General features: G+C 40.8%; 1 protein-coding gene across 18 annotated transcripts in view; it reads left to right on the top strand.

Annotated features, from left to right (window-relative positions):
* Positions 1–16544, top strand: part of Kcnma1 (potassium calcium-activated channel subfamily M alpha 1) — a 691955-nt gene extending 675411 nt beyond the window's left edge. For 5 of the 18 annotated variants that reach the window (XM_076931239.1, XM_076931238.1, XM_076931245.1 and 2 more), the window contains 3 exons: positions 169–393; positions 2795–2823; positions 9626–16544. In XM_076931239.1, coding sequence (XP_076787354.1) covers positions 169–393; positions 2795–2823; positions 9626–9780 — 409 coding nt within the window. In that variant the 3' untranslated portion in view covers positions 9781–16544. Of the gene's footprint in view, positions 1–168; positions 2935–9625 lie in introns of those variants that run through there. The other 13 variants (XM_076931240.1, XM_076931247.1, XM_076931242.1 and 10 more) reach the window with 4 other exon arrangements.
* Positions 16545–16961: the final 417 nt, after the last annotated feature.

The raw sequence follows: 16961 nt of genomic DNA, 5'->3' as shown, positions 1-16961 counted from the left end.
AAGGTTTCCTTTTATTTGGAAGTGAATTTGAGGTGACTAGACCAAGTACATCAACCCGTCCCTCAGAGAGATTGAAGCAGCCAGGCAATTAGTTGTTTTAGGCTACAGGAGAGTTCAGTGGCGTGCCTGCTTGACTCAGCCTGTGATACCTTTGCTTTCTCTGTCTAGGTACGTCATCACCAATCCCCCCTACGAGTTTGAGCTCGTACCGACAGACCTGATCTTCTGCCTGATGCAGTTTGACCACAACGCTGGCCAATCCCGGGCCAGTCTGTCTCATTCCTCCCACTCCTCACAGTCGTCCAGTAAGAAGAGCTCCTCCGTCCACTCCATCCCGTCCACAGCAAATCGGCCGAACCGGCCCAAGTCCAGGGAGTCGCGCGACAAACAGAAGTACGTTCAGGAAGAGCGGCTTTGATATGTGTAGCCACCGGCACCCGTGTGTGAAACTGTATCTGCTACTCATTTCCCCCAGTTGGTATTCCAGCAGAGTAACTTTCCTGTTCCCTATAGTCCCCTCTTTTTTTTTTTCTTTTCTTTCTTTCTTTTTTTTTTTTTTTTACACATTTTGCATATGTATGATAGTGTGCATGTGGTTGTCATTTTTACTTCACCACCATAAAACCCTTGAGCGCAACAGCAAATAAGCAGACGGACCAAAAGTTATTTATGATTCTAGTGGGGGGGCGGGGGAAGTAACCCAAAGGCATCCTCCAGACATAAATAGCTCACTGCAGGAATGAGTTCACAGGTTAGGAAGGAGCACCTGTGAGTTAGGCAAAGCAGGTTTATTCTGATTTATCAGGATCATCAGAATGCTTCGGGTTTTGCTTTTTATTTTTCTTTTTTTTTTGTTGTTTGCTTTTTTTTTTTCTCCCTGTTTTTATACACATATCATAAGTTAGCACACAATCGTTTGAAACAAGCAACCAAAAGCAATGAAAACGCATTGATCGTTTCTACTCTGGGCTGAAGTATAGCAAAACATTTGAAAAGCCTTCCAAGTATGTGCAAAAGATGATTAAGTATCTGCTTGTTGCAAGAGAGCATCAGAGATTAAAAAACACACACACACACACACATAAAAAAAAACAAAAAACAAACAAACAAAAAAACGTATTCACCAAAGCCTTTTTGTCTCAGAGCTAGCATCTTTCAGGTGTTTAACTGAATGTTTCTTCTAACTTTAATGCAGAGAGAAAAACAGGTTTCCACTCCTGGATGTATCAAATCTTAGTCATTTCATTTACCTGAAGAGAGGTTTGATCACATATTAAATTGTTATTCTGGCTCCTTATGCTGCCATAGGGATAGCTAGTTTTTTTTCTTTCACTTTTGACATTTGGGATGAAAAGCCATATGTATCATAAATATCAGATGTAAGTCATTAAGAACTGCCTTCCTGGGACTTTTACATCCTTTAAAAGGTGAATCACTTACCTTATGTACAGAATAAATAACGCTCAGAAAAGAGCAAGTATTTTTCCATGCATTCTCAAGGGACCTTTTTACTCCCCTTTGTTTGACTAACGAGGGCCCCAATGCCAAGTACAATTCAGGCTGGGGCAATGGTGGAGCAGAAAGGAGACAGACCCAGTAGTAGATAATGGGTTTTTTTTGTAGAAGCTGAGGTGTTAGATAAATCAGAATGTAGGAGGATGGAGCCACAGTTGACTCAAGGAAGACAAAAGCTAGTGACCACATTTAAATTGCTGGCACAGCTGTATGATGCTCTGTCCCAAAGCAGAAGGCTGGCAGGAAAGGTCTAGTATCCGTAACCCCTTTCTAACATACAGCCAATTCCTATAGGTAGATGAGTGATGGGGGAGCGAGCTTCCCCGCTTCATTTCACAATTGGAAGGAGGCGGCTGCAACAGTGAGCCAAACACATTGCAGTAGTTAATTTTTTTCTTTTGTTTTTTTTTTCTTTCCTTCTTTCTTTCTTTTTCTTTTTTTTTTTTTTAAATTGTTAGTCAGCAAGGGAGGGAAGATAGACAGATACATTTTTCCCAATATGCAACTATCAGATGTTTTATGCATGCAAATTATGTTTTAGGAACATAGGAATTCTGAAGAATTGGCCAACTTTACCATAACTAAATTCTGGTATGGGTAGACTAGCCTTGGGCTCATATGAACTTATTTGAGATATTTACTTAGAAATCCATTGATAGAACAGGGGGTAGGAAGATGGGGGGAAATCTGTCATATCTTTAGCATCTCTTTTTAAAAGGTGTTTTTATGGTGAATGTTTTGGGTTTAGATTTTTGATCCCCTGTCCCCTCCAGCATGATGGTTTTGGAGATTTGCTTGCTGTGTGATTGACAAGCACTTTTACTGACAAAAATGGCGAGGCTCTGTCAGAACCTCCACTTCCCCCCACACCAAAGACAGGACCAGTGCAGTATTCCAACCAGCAATGGGTGGGGAGTCATTGTATACATGTAAATTTAAAAGTCCTGTGAGTGGAAGTATTTTGTTTTCAAATTATTTTTGTCCTTATGTATTTGATTTATATATGACATCTAGCTATCTCTTTATATATAACTATATATATAAAACTATATATATAACTATATATATAACTATATATATATATTTATATATAATTATATATACATGTCCCCTAGTTTTGGATCGTGAGAGATCTTCATGCATTCTTTGCAAAGGAGGTTATGAGGTTCCTCCTCAGAACATTGATAACTATAAGAATGTGCCAGTTAAAGTGCTCAACAGGAAATATGACAGTTTAAAAGCATTGTAAAACTCACATAGCTTACTTCTCTCTCTAAAGTGCAACAAGGATGACTAGAATGGGCCAAGGTATGACAATTAATGGTTCTGCATGACCTAGCCACTGCTGGGGGTTTTCTTCTATAACGTTGTCCTTGTGAAACTTTTGTGGAATTAAAAAAAAAGGAGTTACAAATTTTATTCTGTTATTGTTTATTTTTATTTAATTGTTCTGTTTGTGGTTCTCTTTCTTTTGTTTTGCTTCTCCACCCTCTCCCTTTTTCCTCCTCTTCCTTTCTCCCTTCCTTCTTCTTTTTCTTCCTCCACTTTCTCAATTGCTCAGCGCAATGAGGCTGTGCTGCTGCTATGGCTAGATCCCTTAGAGTTTGTTTTGGTGTTCTTGGGGGTCGGGTAATCTGGGGATAACTTTTCTCCATATGGCTTGCCTTCAAATCTGCACGTGGCCTCCCTGCCCACCTTGGTACCTTGCCCCAAGTCCAAAAGCATTTTCCCATTGAGAAACCCAGCTTCTTCCACTGCCCCCATCACCACTGCCCCCATCACCACTGCCCAAGCCCAGCCCCCACTGGTCTGTTCACATCTCTGTGTTGATCTTGGCAAGATCCACCAAATCGAACAATGATGCCGGTTGACAGATGTTTTTGTAAGACATTCATAGCTATTCTATTTGGCAAATGTGCTTCTCTGTTAATAGTTGACTCTCCTTTCATCCATAGGAGGAGGGTTATTAATGGCAAATGCATTGGTCTGTTTTCCTGTTTGATTAACCAAAGGCAAAGCTGTTGAGCCCCACGAATCCACTTGAGAGCACATGCCCTGTTCTGAAGGGGCTGATGTCTCAGTCTGGACAGAACTCACACTTGTCTCCTGCCACTTGTCGTTCAGACTTTTGTTAAATCCCAACCACAAATGGGGCAGACAGAAGCCAATCCAAAGTGTCTTTTTAATGCAATTGGTTAGTGACTCCAGTAGATGAGACTGTAACTGACTGGAATGGGAGCAGACTATGATATGAGACGAAATTTGGGAGTTTTCTCTGGACTTTGGGTACATAATCCCCACTGGGTAATTACAGATCATTGAGAATTGATCAGAGGTGACTATCTGTTGGTGGCAATGGGATCATGGTGACTTCTCTTTTATTAGCTGAAACTTCTATATTATATTCTTCCCAATAGAGTGAAGCCTCTCCATCTCCACCATTTTGCATTTAACCCCAAACTCCCTCTTTCAGGAGAAGAGAGGCTCCCTTAGGAAGGAGCTATGCAGGTTCTTTATACATTGCCTCTTCCCTACTTCTCCCTCACCCAAACTAGAAATAAACAAGGAATATTAGAAAGTGAGAGAACACTGTGAAAAGAAAAACACACGCATTTGATAAGAATCACAGCTTGGAGCTCGGTGATCTCCCCAGTTCTGGGAGAGAAACAGTTTGTGAGCCCTTCAGTCTGCTTTGCTCAGGCTTTGGAAGGGGTCTATGTTAAGTGAGCTGGGAGAGTAGATGGAAAAGCTTTGCACCAGCTGTCTGGTAACTGTGGAATTGTCAACACCCCTAAAAGCTGCTATTAGGGTCCTTCTCAAATCCAGTTGAAACAGACCTTTGCACTTTCCAGTCTCCCCTATATTTGTGGAGATGTTTCCAATTCCATTATGGAATTAAGGCTTATGACTCAAGCAGGATATTAAAGTAGGCACACACAATATATATTCGAAATCATTTTCACATTTTAAACTCTCTTATAATTTATCTGCATCCCCTTGGTTTATTCTTGGAAAAGTCACAATTAATGCCTGAGGTGTTAACATAGCTGATTTGCTGGTGTCAGGCTCTTGGAGCCAGATTCTGTTTCTAAGCCAGGGGGACAAGCCCTGTGAGCTTAGGGACTAGAGAGACTGACTATGCCTGTTGGCAGCACTATTGAGATCCTAGATGACCAGAGGAACCTTTGACTGACTGTCTTTCAGCATGGGGAATGCCTTAAAGGTGTCTATATCCCAATAGAGACAATTATATCAACCTTCCAGGTTCCTATAGCAACAGCCTCCTTAAAGAACAAGAAAGTACAGAAACTTCTGGGAGTGGAAGTTAAGACAGGGTACAAATCAATTTCTCCACAGCTTCCATCAGCCAAGCCCTGCTTTGTCATATGATAAGGGAGTAGCTGTGGGCATCTGTTACTGAGCTGGATAAGTATCTCCCATATGGAGACTGCACATGGAAGTGAGCAGGAGAAACTCCCGTTACCTAAGAGGAAAGAGTATCTTCAGAGTTTGGCTGAATGCAAGGATGGATGGTCATAGTGGTCTATTACAGAGAAATGAGATAAAAGGAAACTTGTCAAAGTCTGGTAGAAACTTTGCTTATGTTTATAGAATGGCTATGTTCTGCTGAGGTAGAAGAGGAGGAGGTTGGATACATAGTTTTGCCTGGGAGACAATGGGTTTTATAAGCGTAGGAAGCTTAGCACACTGCCTAGCATCAGAAATGTAATCCAGGAAACCAAGTGAAGTTGCCCTTATGGGTTAGAGCTCTTTGCAGCTATTGCTGTCTCATTGCCCTCTGTATCCAACTGGGATCTTTCCCCTCCATGCCTTTGCTTGCAAAGCCTCAGCTTGTGGTGCTACATCGAACCAGTTATTCCACATGCCTTTGCTGTGTTACCAGTTCCCTGCTTCAGTAGTCTTCTCTGGGGAGTAGTGATATGAAAAGGCCAACGCCCACAACACTGACCACCCAGAGTGCCAACAAGAGTCCTGTGTTCACAGTGCAGTGGTTTCTCCCTCTGCTTTGGGTGCTTTGGGTAGTTCAGTCCTTCTTTACCATAATAACTCTCCTTTACGAGGAAGTCTAAACCCTTGCTCTAATCCAGTCCTTTCCTTATACTAGCAACTGAAGATGCAGGTGATTCTCTAAGGGGTAGGACATCCATCAGGTGAAAACTGGAACCAGAAACAAGGACTCAATGTGTCATAGCCCTGAATTCCCCAGCATTACACCATGTTACCCCTTCCTCCCAGTCATCTTTCAGATGAAGACTACTCACAGGTTCCTCCTGTGTCATCTCTATTGTCACAATCTACATTCTTCAGGCTAGCCCTCAATTTATACACCCTAGGTCTCTGCTTCAGGTTCCTCCATTGAAGAACTACAAACACATTTATAATGTACCACCCACCCCTACATCATAATTATATAAAAGCTAACCTTAAAGCTAAGGCAGTCATCACAGCTACCCTGCCCAGCAAGTTACAGTCATAAACACATTTAACTCTCATGATTAAACCAGATGTAGGGGTTATTAGAATCTCCATCATTTGACAGATATGGAACATGAAAAACACCAAAGTCTATGTAGCTTAGTCACTAAAATACAGTGCCTGAATCATGAATAACAGTAATAAACTTAGCAAATATTATTTACTGACCATGTAACTGAATGTGTAGTAAGTCATTGATACCTGTTCCGTTGACATAGCCAACAAGATTAGGAAGGTTATTTTCTCAGCCCTAGTCTATAGAGGATGAATAACAATAAGAGACTTTGTATAACCTTTCAGAGCAGATAGTATGTGAGAGATCCAGATATACCTGACTCTAGTCCACAAGCTGGTGCCATTTCATTGCCCCCATAGTGTGTCCAGAGTGTACATAGTGGCTTAGTTGGCCCACTGTATGACACTCACAATAGTGTAGCCATCATATTTTACCTCCAGTTATTTTCTCAGTTTTATTTTGTTATACCAGCCTGCTTACCACATATAGGAATATGTCATTTCCTCCCTATCTTTGACTTATGACAAAAGTTCCTGACAGGTCACACAGTGTCCTCAGAATGAGGACACAGGAAGTTTATGAACAAACATGGGTGTTTTGTATTTTGATTTTGGGTCTGGTACTAAGAAGCCCCCCAGAGATGACAAAACTTCTTGTCTCAGGTATGAAATAAGGCCACAGAGAACACTGAGATGAGCCAAGCGTTGGAGTGGAATTGCCTTAACCACATCAGTACTTATTAGAATTCCTGCTTTGAGTCCTCTTTGTAGTGCGCAGTTTTATAGTGATCCATTGGCACAGCTTTGGCTTTAAATGGCAAGATTCTGTTTGCCAAATTGTCCCCATCTTACCTGAAGAATAGTCCATGAAAGCCTAGTTAGTGGCTGATGACCACTAAAATGTAACTCCTCTGATGCTGTTTGGGAGACCCTTGTCTCCAAACATTTTAGACAATGTCCAGGGCATCTTATTAGTTTGATTTCTTCAACATCTTACTTGACCATGCCTCCCACAGCATAGGCATTCAGAGCTCAGGCAACACTGGAATTAAACAGTGTCCTCTCAGCAACAGTGAGAATCTCACTTCCTGATAAGGAGGTGTTTGCCTTCAACCCTTTCCTTGTTTGAAGCTGCATTCTCAAACCACATGGGTTATACTGCCTAGGTTTTCTTTTTAGGGGCAAGAAATTTAAACAGAAAGGAGCTTACATGAGGCCAATAATGCTGTCTTTCTTACCAGCAGCTGGAGGAAATTGATACTGTTTTCATGGTGAAAGGTCACAATGCCCCCTTTGAATTGAACTGTAAATACTAAATTCTCAACAATTATTCTCAGCAGCAGTGGCAAAATTTTCAGCAAATTGCAGCTGTTTGGTTTTTCACCCAAAACACACCCTCCTTTCCATCAGTGAAACTTACTCTTCCTACCGGGCACGTACAACCCAGCACTAAATCCCTTCAGCAAACTAGTTCCAGGTAACTGTTTGGCCAAGAGCCAAGGGCAGCTTGGGCAAAGAGCATAAACACCAGGTTCCTCTCTGAGAGCCATCTCTGTACAGAAGCCATTTGAGGAAGTCATAGTTGGAAATTGTTTCAGAGATCTGGCAATGCTTTTAAAACACACTAACCATCACACTTTACTCTTCCCTGAAAGGTTAGTTTAATCGTAGATCACAAAAGAATTGGTTTCCACAAATGCATAATGGTTCATCTATGTCACACTTGAACTAAATGGTTTTTTAAATGGAGCTGAAATTATTTTGATGTGTACACAGTCCCAGATTTCTATACAACCTTTTTTAACCAGCCCATCAGGAGTCTTGCCTCTAAAGCCTCATTAATAATTCAGATGTGCTGATGACTTTAAAAGATCTATGGAATTGAAGCTCAGGGAAAGGAAAAAAAAAGGAAACCTCTGCTTGACAAAAAGATAAATGAATGTAGAAAGAAGCTGTAGGAGGCTGGCAAGCTGTAGATCATCTCAGAACAGATTGTAACTTTATCATTCTGTCAGGGGGAATAATTTAAAGCACTTAATCAGTTAGCTTCACTGTGAGGATGTAGCCTTATGAATTCCTATCGTCCAATCTGTTCAAATCAAAGTGAACTTAATTGTAATAGGTGAGAGAGCCAGGGCAGGAGGGATCACAGAGAGAAGCACACTAGAGCTATCAAGTGGCCTGAGGGCTAAACTGGACTCTTGAACCTTTCCCAGGCTTTCTCCTAGCCCCAGAGGCAGCCACATTGCAGAGCCAGGGCACCAGAAATGGAAAACACACACACACACACACACACACACACACACACACACACACACACACACACACAAACAAACCAGAGTGATCATGAACTAATCACAGATGCTCAACATTTATGAGCTAACACACATACACATGTATGTGTCCACATACATACATACACATACACATGCATACACATGCACAAGCACACCTATATTTGTGCACACAGGCACACACACAGTCAGCTGGGGAATCATTTTAATAGGTAGGTCCACAACCAGACACAAGGCAGATGCAAATGGTTCTATAAGCAATAAAACCAACCAACCAAACAAACAAAACAAAACAACAACAAAAACAGACGTGAGAGGGATCATCACCTCTTGGAAGTTAATGTGTTTGAAAGCTGTTTTTTTTTTTTTTTTTTTTTTTTTTCCCTCTCCCTTCCCTAAGCTACTGTAATGAAGCCCACAGTCTCCCAAGCTAGATGTTCTACTGTCCAGTTGCTTCCTGTCTGCTCACATTTTTTCAGAAAATTCCAATTCTAGAAAGGGGCAGAGATTAGAGTTAGACCCTGGAAAACAGCACAGGCCAGCTAAGAGGCTGCTCTTCTGCAGAGAGCCCCCCCCCCCAAAGGCCCTGACTCAGCAATCTCTCTCATCCATTTCTGTTCTTAGCTCTTAGCAGGGGGTGGGGAGGTGCGGGGTGGGAATGCAAGTGTCATGCCACCATGAGCTCTGTGCTTACAGCTTGGGTTATTATAGTCAGCTGAGATAATACCGCCTGCAACTCCTTTCATGACTTCATATCCACAGAGTTCTCGTTCTTTACATAAAAGCCACTTCGGAATTCTCTTTTAGAACAGTTTCCTATTCTGATTTTCACTCTCATTGGCCAGCAAATCCTGTGGGATTCCTTTAAGACCTGTCCCTTTTCCTAAACCATCAGAAGAATGCAGACAGGACAGGAGTGGTACAGTTAACAACCGCCTTTGAGTCTGCTTATCATAACAAAATCAACACAAGGCTGGGAAGAGGTTAAACTGCAAAAAGATTCTGGACCACATGTTCTGCAGTAGGGGTGGTGTGCATCTGCTCCAGCATAGTCTCTGAGGCTTGTCTCCTCCTAGTGTCTCCTAGACCCAATAGCAATTCATTTCCTTCTTCACTTGCTACAGGAAGGAGAGGCATGGTTCAGGTTCCGGGGGCTTCTGTACACTGCATTTCTTAGTAATTACTCACTGCCGGCTTCTATTGATTACCTTTATGCATTTTCAATGAACTTTCCAAAAGCTCAACCTAGGACTAATTAAGCTTCTCATTTTTCCTTCTTGTTCTCTATCCATTTTGCCCTTTAGCAGAAAAGAAATGGTTTACAGATGAGCCGGATAATGCCTATCCCAGAAACATTCAAATCAAGCCCATGAGTACCCACATGGCTAACCAGATCAACCAATATAAATCCACAAGCAGCCTGATCCCTCCAATCAGAGAAGTTGAAGATGAATGTTGACTCCCAGGAGACCAGAACTATTTTTTTAAAGCCTGACAAACTTCATAAATGGTGACGTGACTTTTCTTCCTCTTACATGCTGGATCACTGGTGGAAACATTACAATAAGCAAGACTGCAAGAAAATAAAGTTAGACAGATCTTTCTCTTTGCCTTGAATATTGCTTCCATGTATTTTGGAAAAGAAAATGATTTCATTTATAAATGAACATACTAAAATAGTCATGTATAGCTTCTAGCATTTTAAATTATTTTTATTTATTAGAAAGAAAATATATTTTTTCTTTTTTTTTTTTCATTGCCAGACATCTTCCCATACACTGCAGCAATGCAAAATCAAAATGAGTAAGTGGCCAGATTCCTTAATGCACATTTCTCTTCTTTCTCTCTTTTTCTTTGAGGAGAATGATGGTCACCACCCCAATTTGTAACGAAGGGAACCGGATTACTGAAACAAATTTAAGATGTCCAATGCTGTACACACATATTTTAGTAAATCGAAAAAAAGTCAAAAAGCAGAGGTGAATATTTCCCTCTGTCCTGGACGGTGTATGTTTTGATCGGCATTGACACCAGCTCTTAACAAATCAAACTTCATCATCTTCACAGTTGACAGTCATAGTTTCAATTTTCCTCTAGTGTTTCTTATCCTTTGTTCATATATTTAGAAGAAAGAGCTTCTTGCAACTTTTCTGCAGTTGCCAGATCAGGTTTAAGCAACCAGCTCAGGATATGGGAAAGGGTTATTGGCACACCTAGAATGTGAAGGTTGTGAGCCAGAGGCACCCAAGAGCAGGCTCTGTTGTTTTCATGATGAGGCCTCCTCCTCTGCCATGCTTTCTGCTCCTTGTTTCATACTTCTAAGTCACCCGAGCAAGTTGTGTGGACTGTGGGAGGATCTGGTATGTTCTTTTCCCTATTCAGAGCTTTTAGCCTGAAAGTTGGTAAACACCAATGACTAGTTTTACATAACAATAGGATCTAAGAAGTATGCATGCTTATCACAAATTTTTGGTTTAGAAGTCAGACAATGTCCAACTGTCAAGGAGACGACTTTTCCTCAGATTTTCATTTGCTGGCTTTCCTTGGTCGAGTTGCTGGGACAAATCATTCAAACTTGCTAAAATACTTTCAAAAAGAAAACAATCCAACCAACCAACCAACCAAAACCCAGTAACAACCAAAAGGAAAGTAAGTCATGCTCTCAACATAGACTGTTAGAAAAAGGCCTTTGAGAATTACCAGCAATGAAATAAAATGTATCAACCACTTCAACCTGTGGTCAAAAGATTTTTCTAGCCATCAGATACAGTCGTGATGTCTGAGCTCTGCTGTTGCATGCATGCCCAGTGTATAGTCACCTCAACAATTGTTTCATTCCAACGACTCAGAAAGTCTTTTCAGCTTCACAGTGATCAACCTTTGATATGATCATCAGGGTCTCTGGAGAAACATGGGCATGACTGTGATTTTTATTTCCTTAAAAGTGTAAAATGTGGATACTTTTCCAAACCAACCAAGATAGTCCCTACAGTCCCATGACATCTCTTCCATGAACTCTTTATGCCATGATTCTGTGGTACCTAGTTATGATAGTACAAATCAGATCAGAGCAAAGCAATGTGATCACCATGGAAACATGTCCACTAAGGACTCCAATTACCAATGTAGGCAAAATGAGCTTCCACCTCTGTCCACTCCCTGCAGAGCCAATATAGCTGTGCTTCCACCTTGTAGGCATTGTCCTGCAGTGACTTGTCGGACTGTGGTTACTCTGTTGTCACACTTTGTAGAATTAGTTCTATAAAAGTATTGTGAATATAATGTGTGTCCAATTGGATTGTTAACACAAAAATATTTATAATCAATCACTAGTCTACTCAGGCTAAAATGATGTCAGCAGTTTTATATTCGGGCTTATAAACATTTCTTGGTTTCCAACAGAACTCAGATGTGTTGGTGGGGAGAATCCACTGCCAGGATCTTGACAGCATTCCTGAAAGCTAAGACTTTCTTTAACATCATGATTTTGCATTGGGGTTACCTAAGTACATTCATGTCAATCCATGCTCTTCTTTCCTTCCTGAACCACAGTAGGCTCTTTCTCACACTCATTCCCATTAACTTTACCTCTGAATTTGTCTTAGTTCTTTGATCTCTTATGGTGACCAACGTTTATTACCTAAATAATCTTCCATTAGAAGAATGATGGTCTCAACACTCTACTCTATGCAAGGCAGGAACCAGAAGCATAATCCCTATTTCCCACTCTAGTTAGAGGTTTAAATCTAAAGTTGTTTCTCAACTATAACGGCTTCAATATATTCCTACAGCAAGGGGTCCCTCCATTCACCAACAGCTTCCCAAACCCAAGATAGTAGAAGTCTATTTTCTTCTATGATAGAGTAATAAATGAGGAACAGATCAAACATGATTCTCAGATTGTATAGAAAATGACCATGTGGTGGCCCCATTTGGCAAAAACTCAATGGCAACTCAGTTGAAGCAGAAATAACATTTGTTAAAAATAACTGGAGGGCTCAAGGCAACATTCAAATTCCCAGCTTGTTTCTGTTGATTGACTTCTAAGTCCTCTGTAGGATAAAACACTGTCTTTCCAACCACATTCACCTGAGGCCAATGGTGGTCCTCTTTGGAATATTCCATATTAGAAGGTTCTGATCTTTAGTCCCTGATTAAGGTTCCAGAAAAGCTATCTTGGCAAACTAATGATGCTTGGGTGCTTTGAGCATCAGACCATTTGTAAAACAGAAACTACCTGTGTATGAGTACATCATTGCCATCACCATCTTTCTCATGGAGGCACTTTGTCTTCGTCTAAGCAACTGTATTTCGAAATTACTTTCCCCTAACCAACAGAAGACATTCACTTATGGCGTTTTATGTTTATAAATTGATTATGTCTAAATCACCTGGAAGAACAACCTTCCTTCTACAAGTTATACTTTGTTTTGTGGTTGTTATTTGTTTGTTTGTTTTTTAAATGTTGGGAGACTTTAATCAAGGAATTAGAATGGTTTAGGTTGAGTTGAAAGTGGAGAGTAGGAAAACGTATGAAATTAGAGACACTTTGAATAGAAAACAGAAAGTGACCAACTATGCTTGATTTAGAAGTTCAAGAACACTCACATATAATTAGCTATTAACTATAAAAATGTTCTTTAAATTCTTCAAGTTACGGAGTCTTAAACATGGGGTTGGTTTGTTGAGATGGCAAAGGTCCCTTTCAGACCAACTAAGGCAGTGGTTGCCTTGCTTCAGCCAAACTCTTGGAGACTATTTTATCCAGAGTGGTAATTATGGCTCTTCTGGCCATATTATCCATTTCTGAGCTGAACACAGCAGCCACTCTCTGCTCTGGACAAGTCTCTATGAACAGTCAGGTTCATTCCTATACTCCAGTTTGCAAGCTCTTAAAGATGCAAAGGTTCACATTCAGATTCACCTTCACCACTGCTGAGCTGGTTTTATTCATTCTGGTTTTTCTTTAAAACCTCCCTCTCCAACTTCCCTGCCTCTTGGTGCAGCAGTGATTTGGATAGACTCTTCATTTCTGGCCCATGTCTCCAATCATATGTAGAGAAAGAGTCTGGACAACCCTACTCTGCTGCTGCTATTCCCATTCATGGTCCCCCACCTACGTACACCCTTACTTCTCATTTCTTTCCATTTGTCCTGTTGTGCTCATGTTAGCACAGTGTTTTTGCTGCTTACATTCATAAGTGCCATTTTGAGCTGTTATTTTCATTGTCTAGGAGAACCTCATGGAAAGAAAGCTAGAATGAGGTAGAAAAGTGCAAAAAAATCAGTATCAGATAAGTGACTCAGAGTCATCTTGACTATCAAGAGATCATACAAATTCACCAAACTCTGAGTTCCAGCCCAAAATCTGCCTATTTTTATTTTAATCATACTTTTTGCTTTCGGAGTGGTGGTAAAGTCATAGATACAGTAGCCCTCACTACTTAACACTTTATCCATCATTTTCAAAAACTTAGACAAACTGAAGAATCACTTTCAACTTTTCCATTAGATTTCTTTTCTGACTCTTCTGTTTTTTCCATGTTCTTAACAAGCATTTTCTGCTATAAAACAGAATAATTTCTCATTTAAATCCCATGATCTCTTGATAAAATGAGGAGTCCCTTTGAACTCATTTAGGTTATTTAAGCCAAGTTTATCCTAACTTGTCATTGCCCATGCATGTCTAGGTTATTAATAATACCAAGATTACCATTAAAATAAGGCAATGCAGAGGACATTTTAAATTTCATTTTTGAATACCTGGTTTTAAAATATTAAGAAAGGGACCCATGTGGCCAAAGACCATTAGCCTTATAATAGTCAGGATCCCCCTGCATCCCAGTCTTACATGGTCAGTTCTTTTTCGAAGGTATCACAGAAACATAGCCTCTCCCAGCAGCAAGGGGTCCTGTGAGTTGCACTCAATGGCAGCTCTCCATGAAGAACATCTACCTTCCTCCTACATTTCCACCATCATGCAGTGCTTGATTATTAAAGCACCCATGGGTCCACCACACAGATTAAAAGGAATAGATTTTTCAGAATTTTTTTTAAAAAAAGAGTCCTGCTGGTTATACTATTTTACAAACATTAATATAATAAGAACAGTAGGTAGACCACCAAGAAATCATAGAATAATCAAGAATTCAGGACTTCTGACTATGAGTGAACATTTTTAAGACATCTTGTCAGGTAATCTGCTAACTTGGATTTAGACAGCTCCAGTACATGTTTGTCAGAGGAATGGATCCAGTTGGAGAAATGAGTGTGACACATTCTTGGCTTGCAGTAAGCTTAAAATCTGACTTAAAGGAGAGTTCTAAAGAGCCAGTAGCGAAAAAATAAGCATGTGTATAACACTGACCTCCAATAGAGCAGGAGAAAAAGGAACAAGCAGTTTAAAGTAGTTAATCAAGCTTTGTAGATTGGATGGGGTTTCAGAGTTAGGTAAGGTGAGGAGCAACATCCCAGCTCATTCAGGAATGTGAATGGATTAATGATTTCATTAGTTTATCAAGTAGTCCCTGTGCACCTGTTGCTGGACAGCTTGTGTCCCTTCTTGGCAACAGAAGACATGTTATATAAAACATGCACCCAATAAAGTCTTTTTATTGGATGGGCTACATAGCAAGTAAGTACTATGACATCTGTGGAAGTTTGACTTGGATTCTAAGGCTGGGTAGGAGTTTGAAAGAGTCTATATAAAGGAATTGTTTACTGCAGACCCCAAGGACAGAGCAGTGCAGAGGGACAGAGAGAAGAAGAGAAAATGAGAATGTGAGACAAGAATTTAGGGAGCTGAGAAAGGAGCTGTTTTCATCCCTATAAAAAGGAGGAAAGAAATCTGTTCCCACCATGAAAGTGTTCTGGGCTGGGGATACAGACAGAGCTAAGAAGATGCTCTGAGAGGTCCTGGTCCTAAGGAAGACCCTACACACACACACACACACACACACACACACACACACACACACACACACACACAACCTCCCAGGTAATTATAAAGAGAGAAGGGAGAAGTCTGGATGAGGTTTTTTTTTTTTTTAATAAAGGAGAAAGCATAGGCTTAGATGACAGGTCAGGAGAACTGTCTGGGGGCTACAGCCAAGTTTTCAGGGCCTCAATGGAGCAAACCAAGCTGATATGATTAGGACAGAATATCTATTTAGTATTGGGAGAATGAGAAATAGGAAAGGGGATTTAAAAATAGAGAAAAAGAAGCATTAAATGAAGGTTGAGATGAAGGGGATATGAAATGATGACTCAGAAGTAATGAGGCAGACTGGAAGGACCAATTTCCCCTTTGTCTTTATTTCATGTGGTTGCCATGAAGACTGGTTTGAGTGGGAAACTAGCAGGCCATTCTAGGTCACATTTTACACCATGGAAATGGAGGTTTCGTGGGGCATCTAGGTCATCAGCATGCCTTCTAAAGTACCCACAAAAGTGTCTTGAGAGGTGGTCTCTCCTTTCATCAGTTCATATCACCCCCATTGTACCTCATCCTTCATGCATAGCGCACCCAGAACCTTCTAGTTGCAACAGTCTTAATACACAAAATGCTAAGGTCACCTTGTTCTGATGGCTTTTCTGGACCAGGGTAAACAGGAGAGCTTTTTGGCCAAGTGGAAACTGATCTCCTTTCTAGGTAGAATATTAAATTGAAAAGAGCTTTCCCCTGGTCTGTTTATCCCACGAAGAACTTCTGTGTTTCTTCTTGTCCTCCAAAGCTGACCCCAAAGCTCTCCAGGGCCTGTCTTAGGAAACAGCACCTGTCCTGCTGTTTAGAGTCTTAGATGGAAATGTACACACATAACACATGTGCCTGTCAAAGCATCCCAGAACTTCCTGCCCTAGGGACCTAGGAGGTAGTCATCCAGGAGGAGGTAGTCATGGGGAAAGAAGCCCCTACAATGAGACAAGTCAAGCCCCAGGTCTACACTAAACCAGAGCCTTTCTCACCCCAGTACCTCCGTTCTCCTTTTCCTTCCGCTGTGTACGCATTTGACCAGAACTGCAACATTTCAAACATAAACCCAGATCTGCCTGGAAATCCTAATTAAAAACGTTCCATTCCCAGGTGGTACAATCACATCCTGCCTAAAGTATCTGGCTCACGTCCCACCATGCAGATGCCGAAAAGAGATTTCCCCCCCCCACTTAACACCAAAACCTTCATTTGGGATTTCTTCGGGGGACAAAGGGAAAAAAAAAAAAACCCAAACAATTCAGAGGTACCCATATGCAGAAGTCAGCCTACAACATGTTCATTAAGGGAAAAGAGCGTGGTTTGTTTATCAGTCTTTCACACTTTGATTGCTGGCATGGTGACTGTGGCTATGATGAATTATGTAACCAGACGGGAACTGGAGAAGAGAATAAATGCTGGTGCTCTGAAATGACCTACCCAACTCTGTCATCTGTAACAACCAGTGATAACTCTCTTGTCTTGTAAAAAGGGTTTGTACATAACTTGTACATGGTTTCATTTTGTATTTTTCGCAGATTAAAAATTTATGTATTTGTGTTCTAAAACAAGGAGTGTTTCTTGTGTCTTTGTAACTGTCACATAGGGTGTGGGGAGTGTTAGCCAAGGTTCTATTTGACCTCCTTCCCCTTCGTGAAGATGAAATTGTG

This window comes from Arvicanthis niloticus, chromosome 3 (assembly GCF_011762505.2).
Source record: "Arvicanthis niloticus isolate mArvNil1 chromosome 3, mArvNil1.pat.X, whole genome shotgun sequence".
In the NCBI taxonomy this organism is placed as follows: domain Eukaryota; kingdom Metazoa; phylum Chordata; class Mammalia; order Rodentia; family Muridae; genus Arvicanthis; species Arvicanthis niloticus.
Note: the sequence above shows the minus strand (reverse complement) of the source record. Positions and strands in the feature narration are given on the sequence as shown.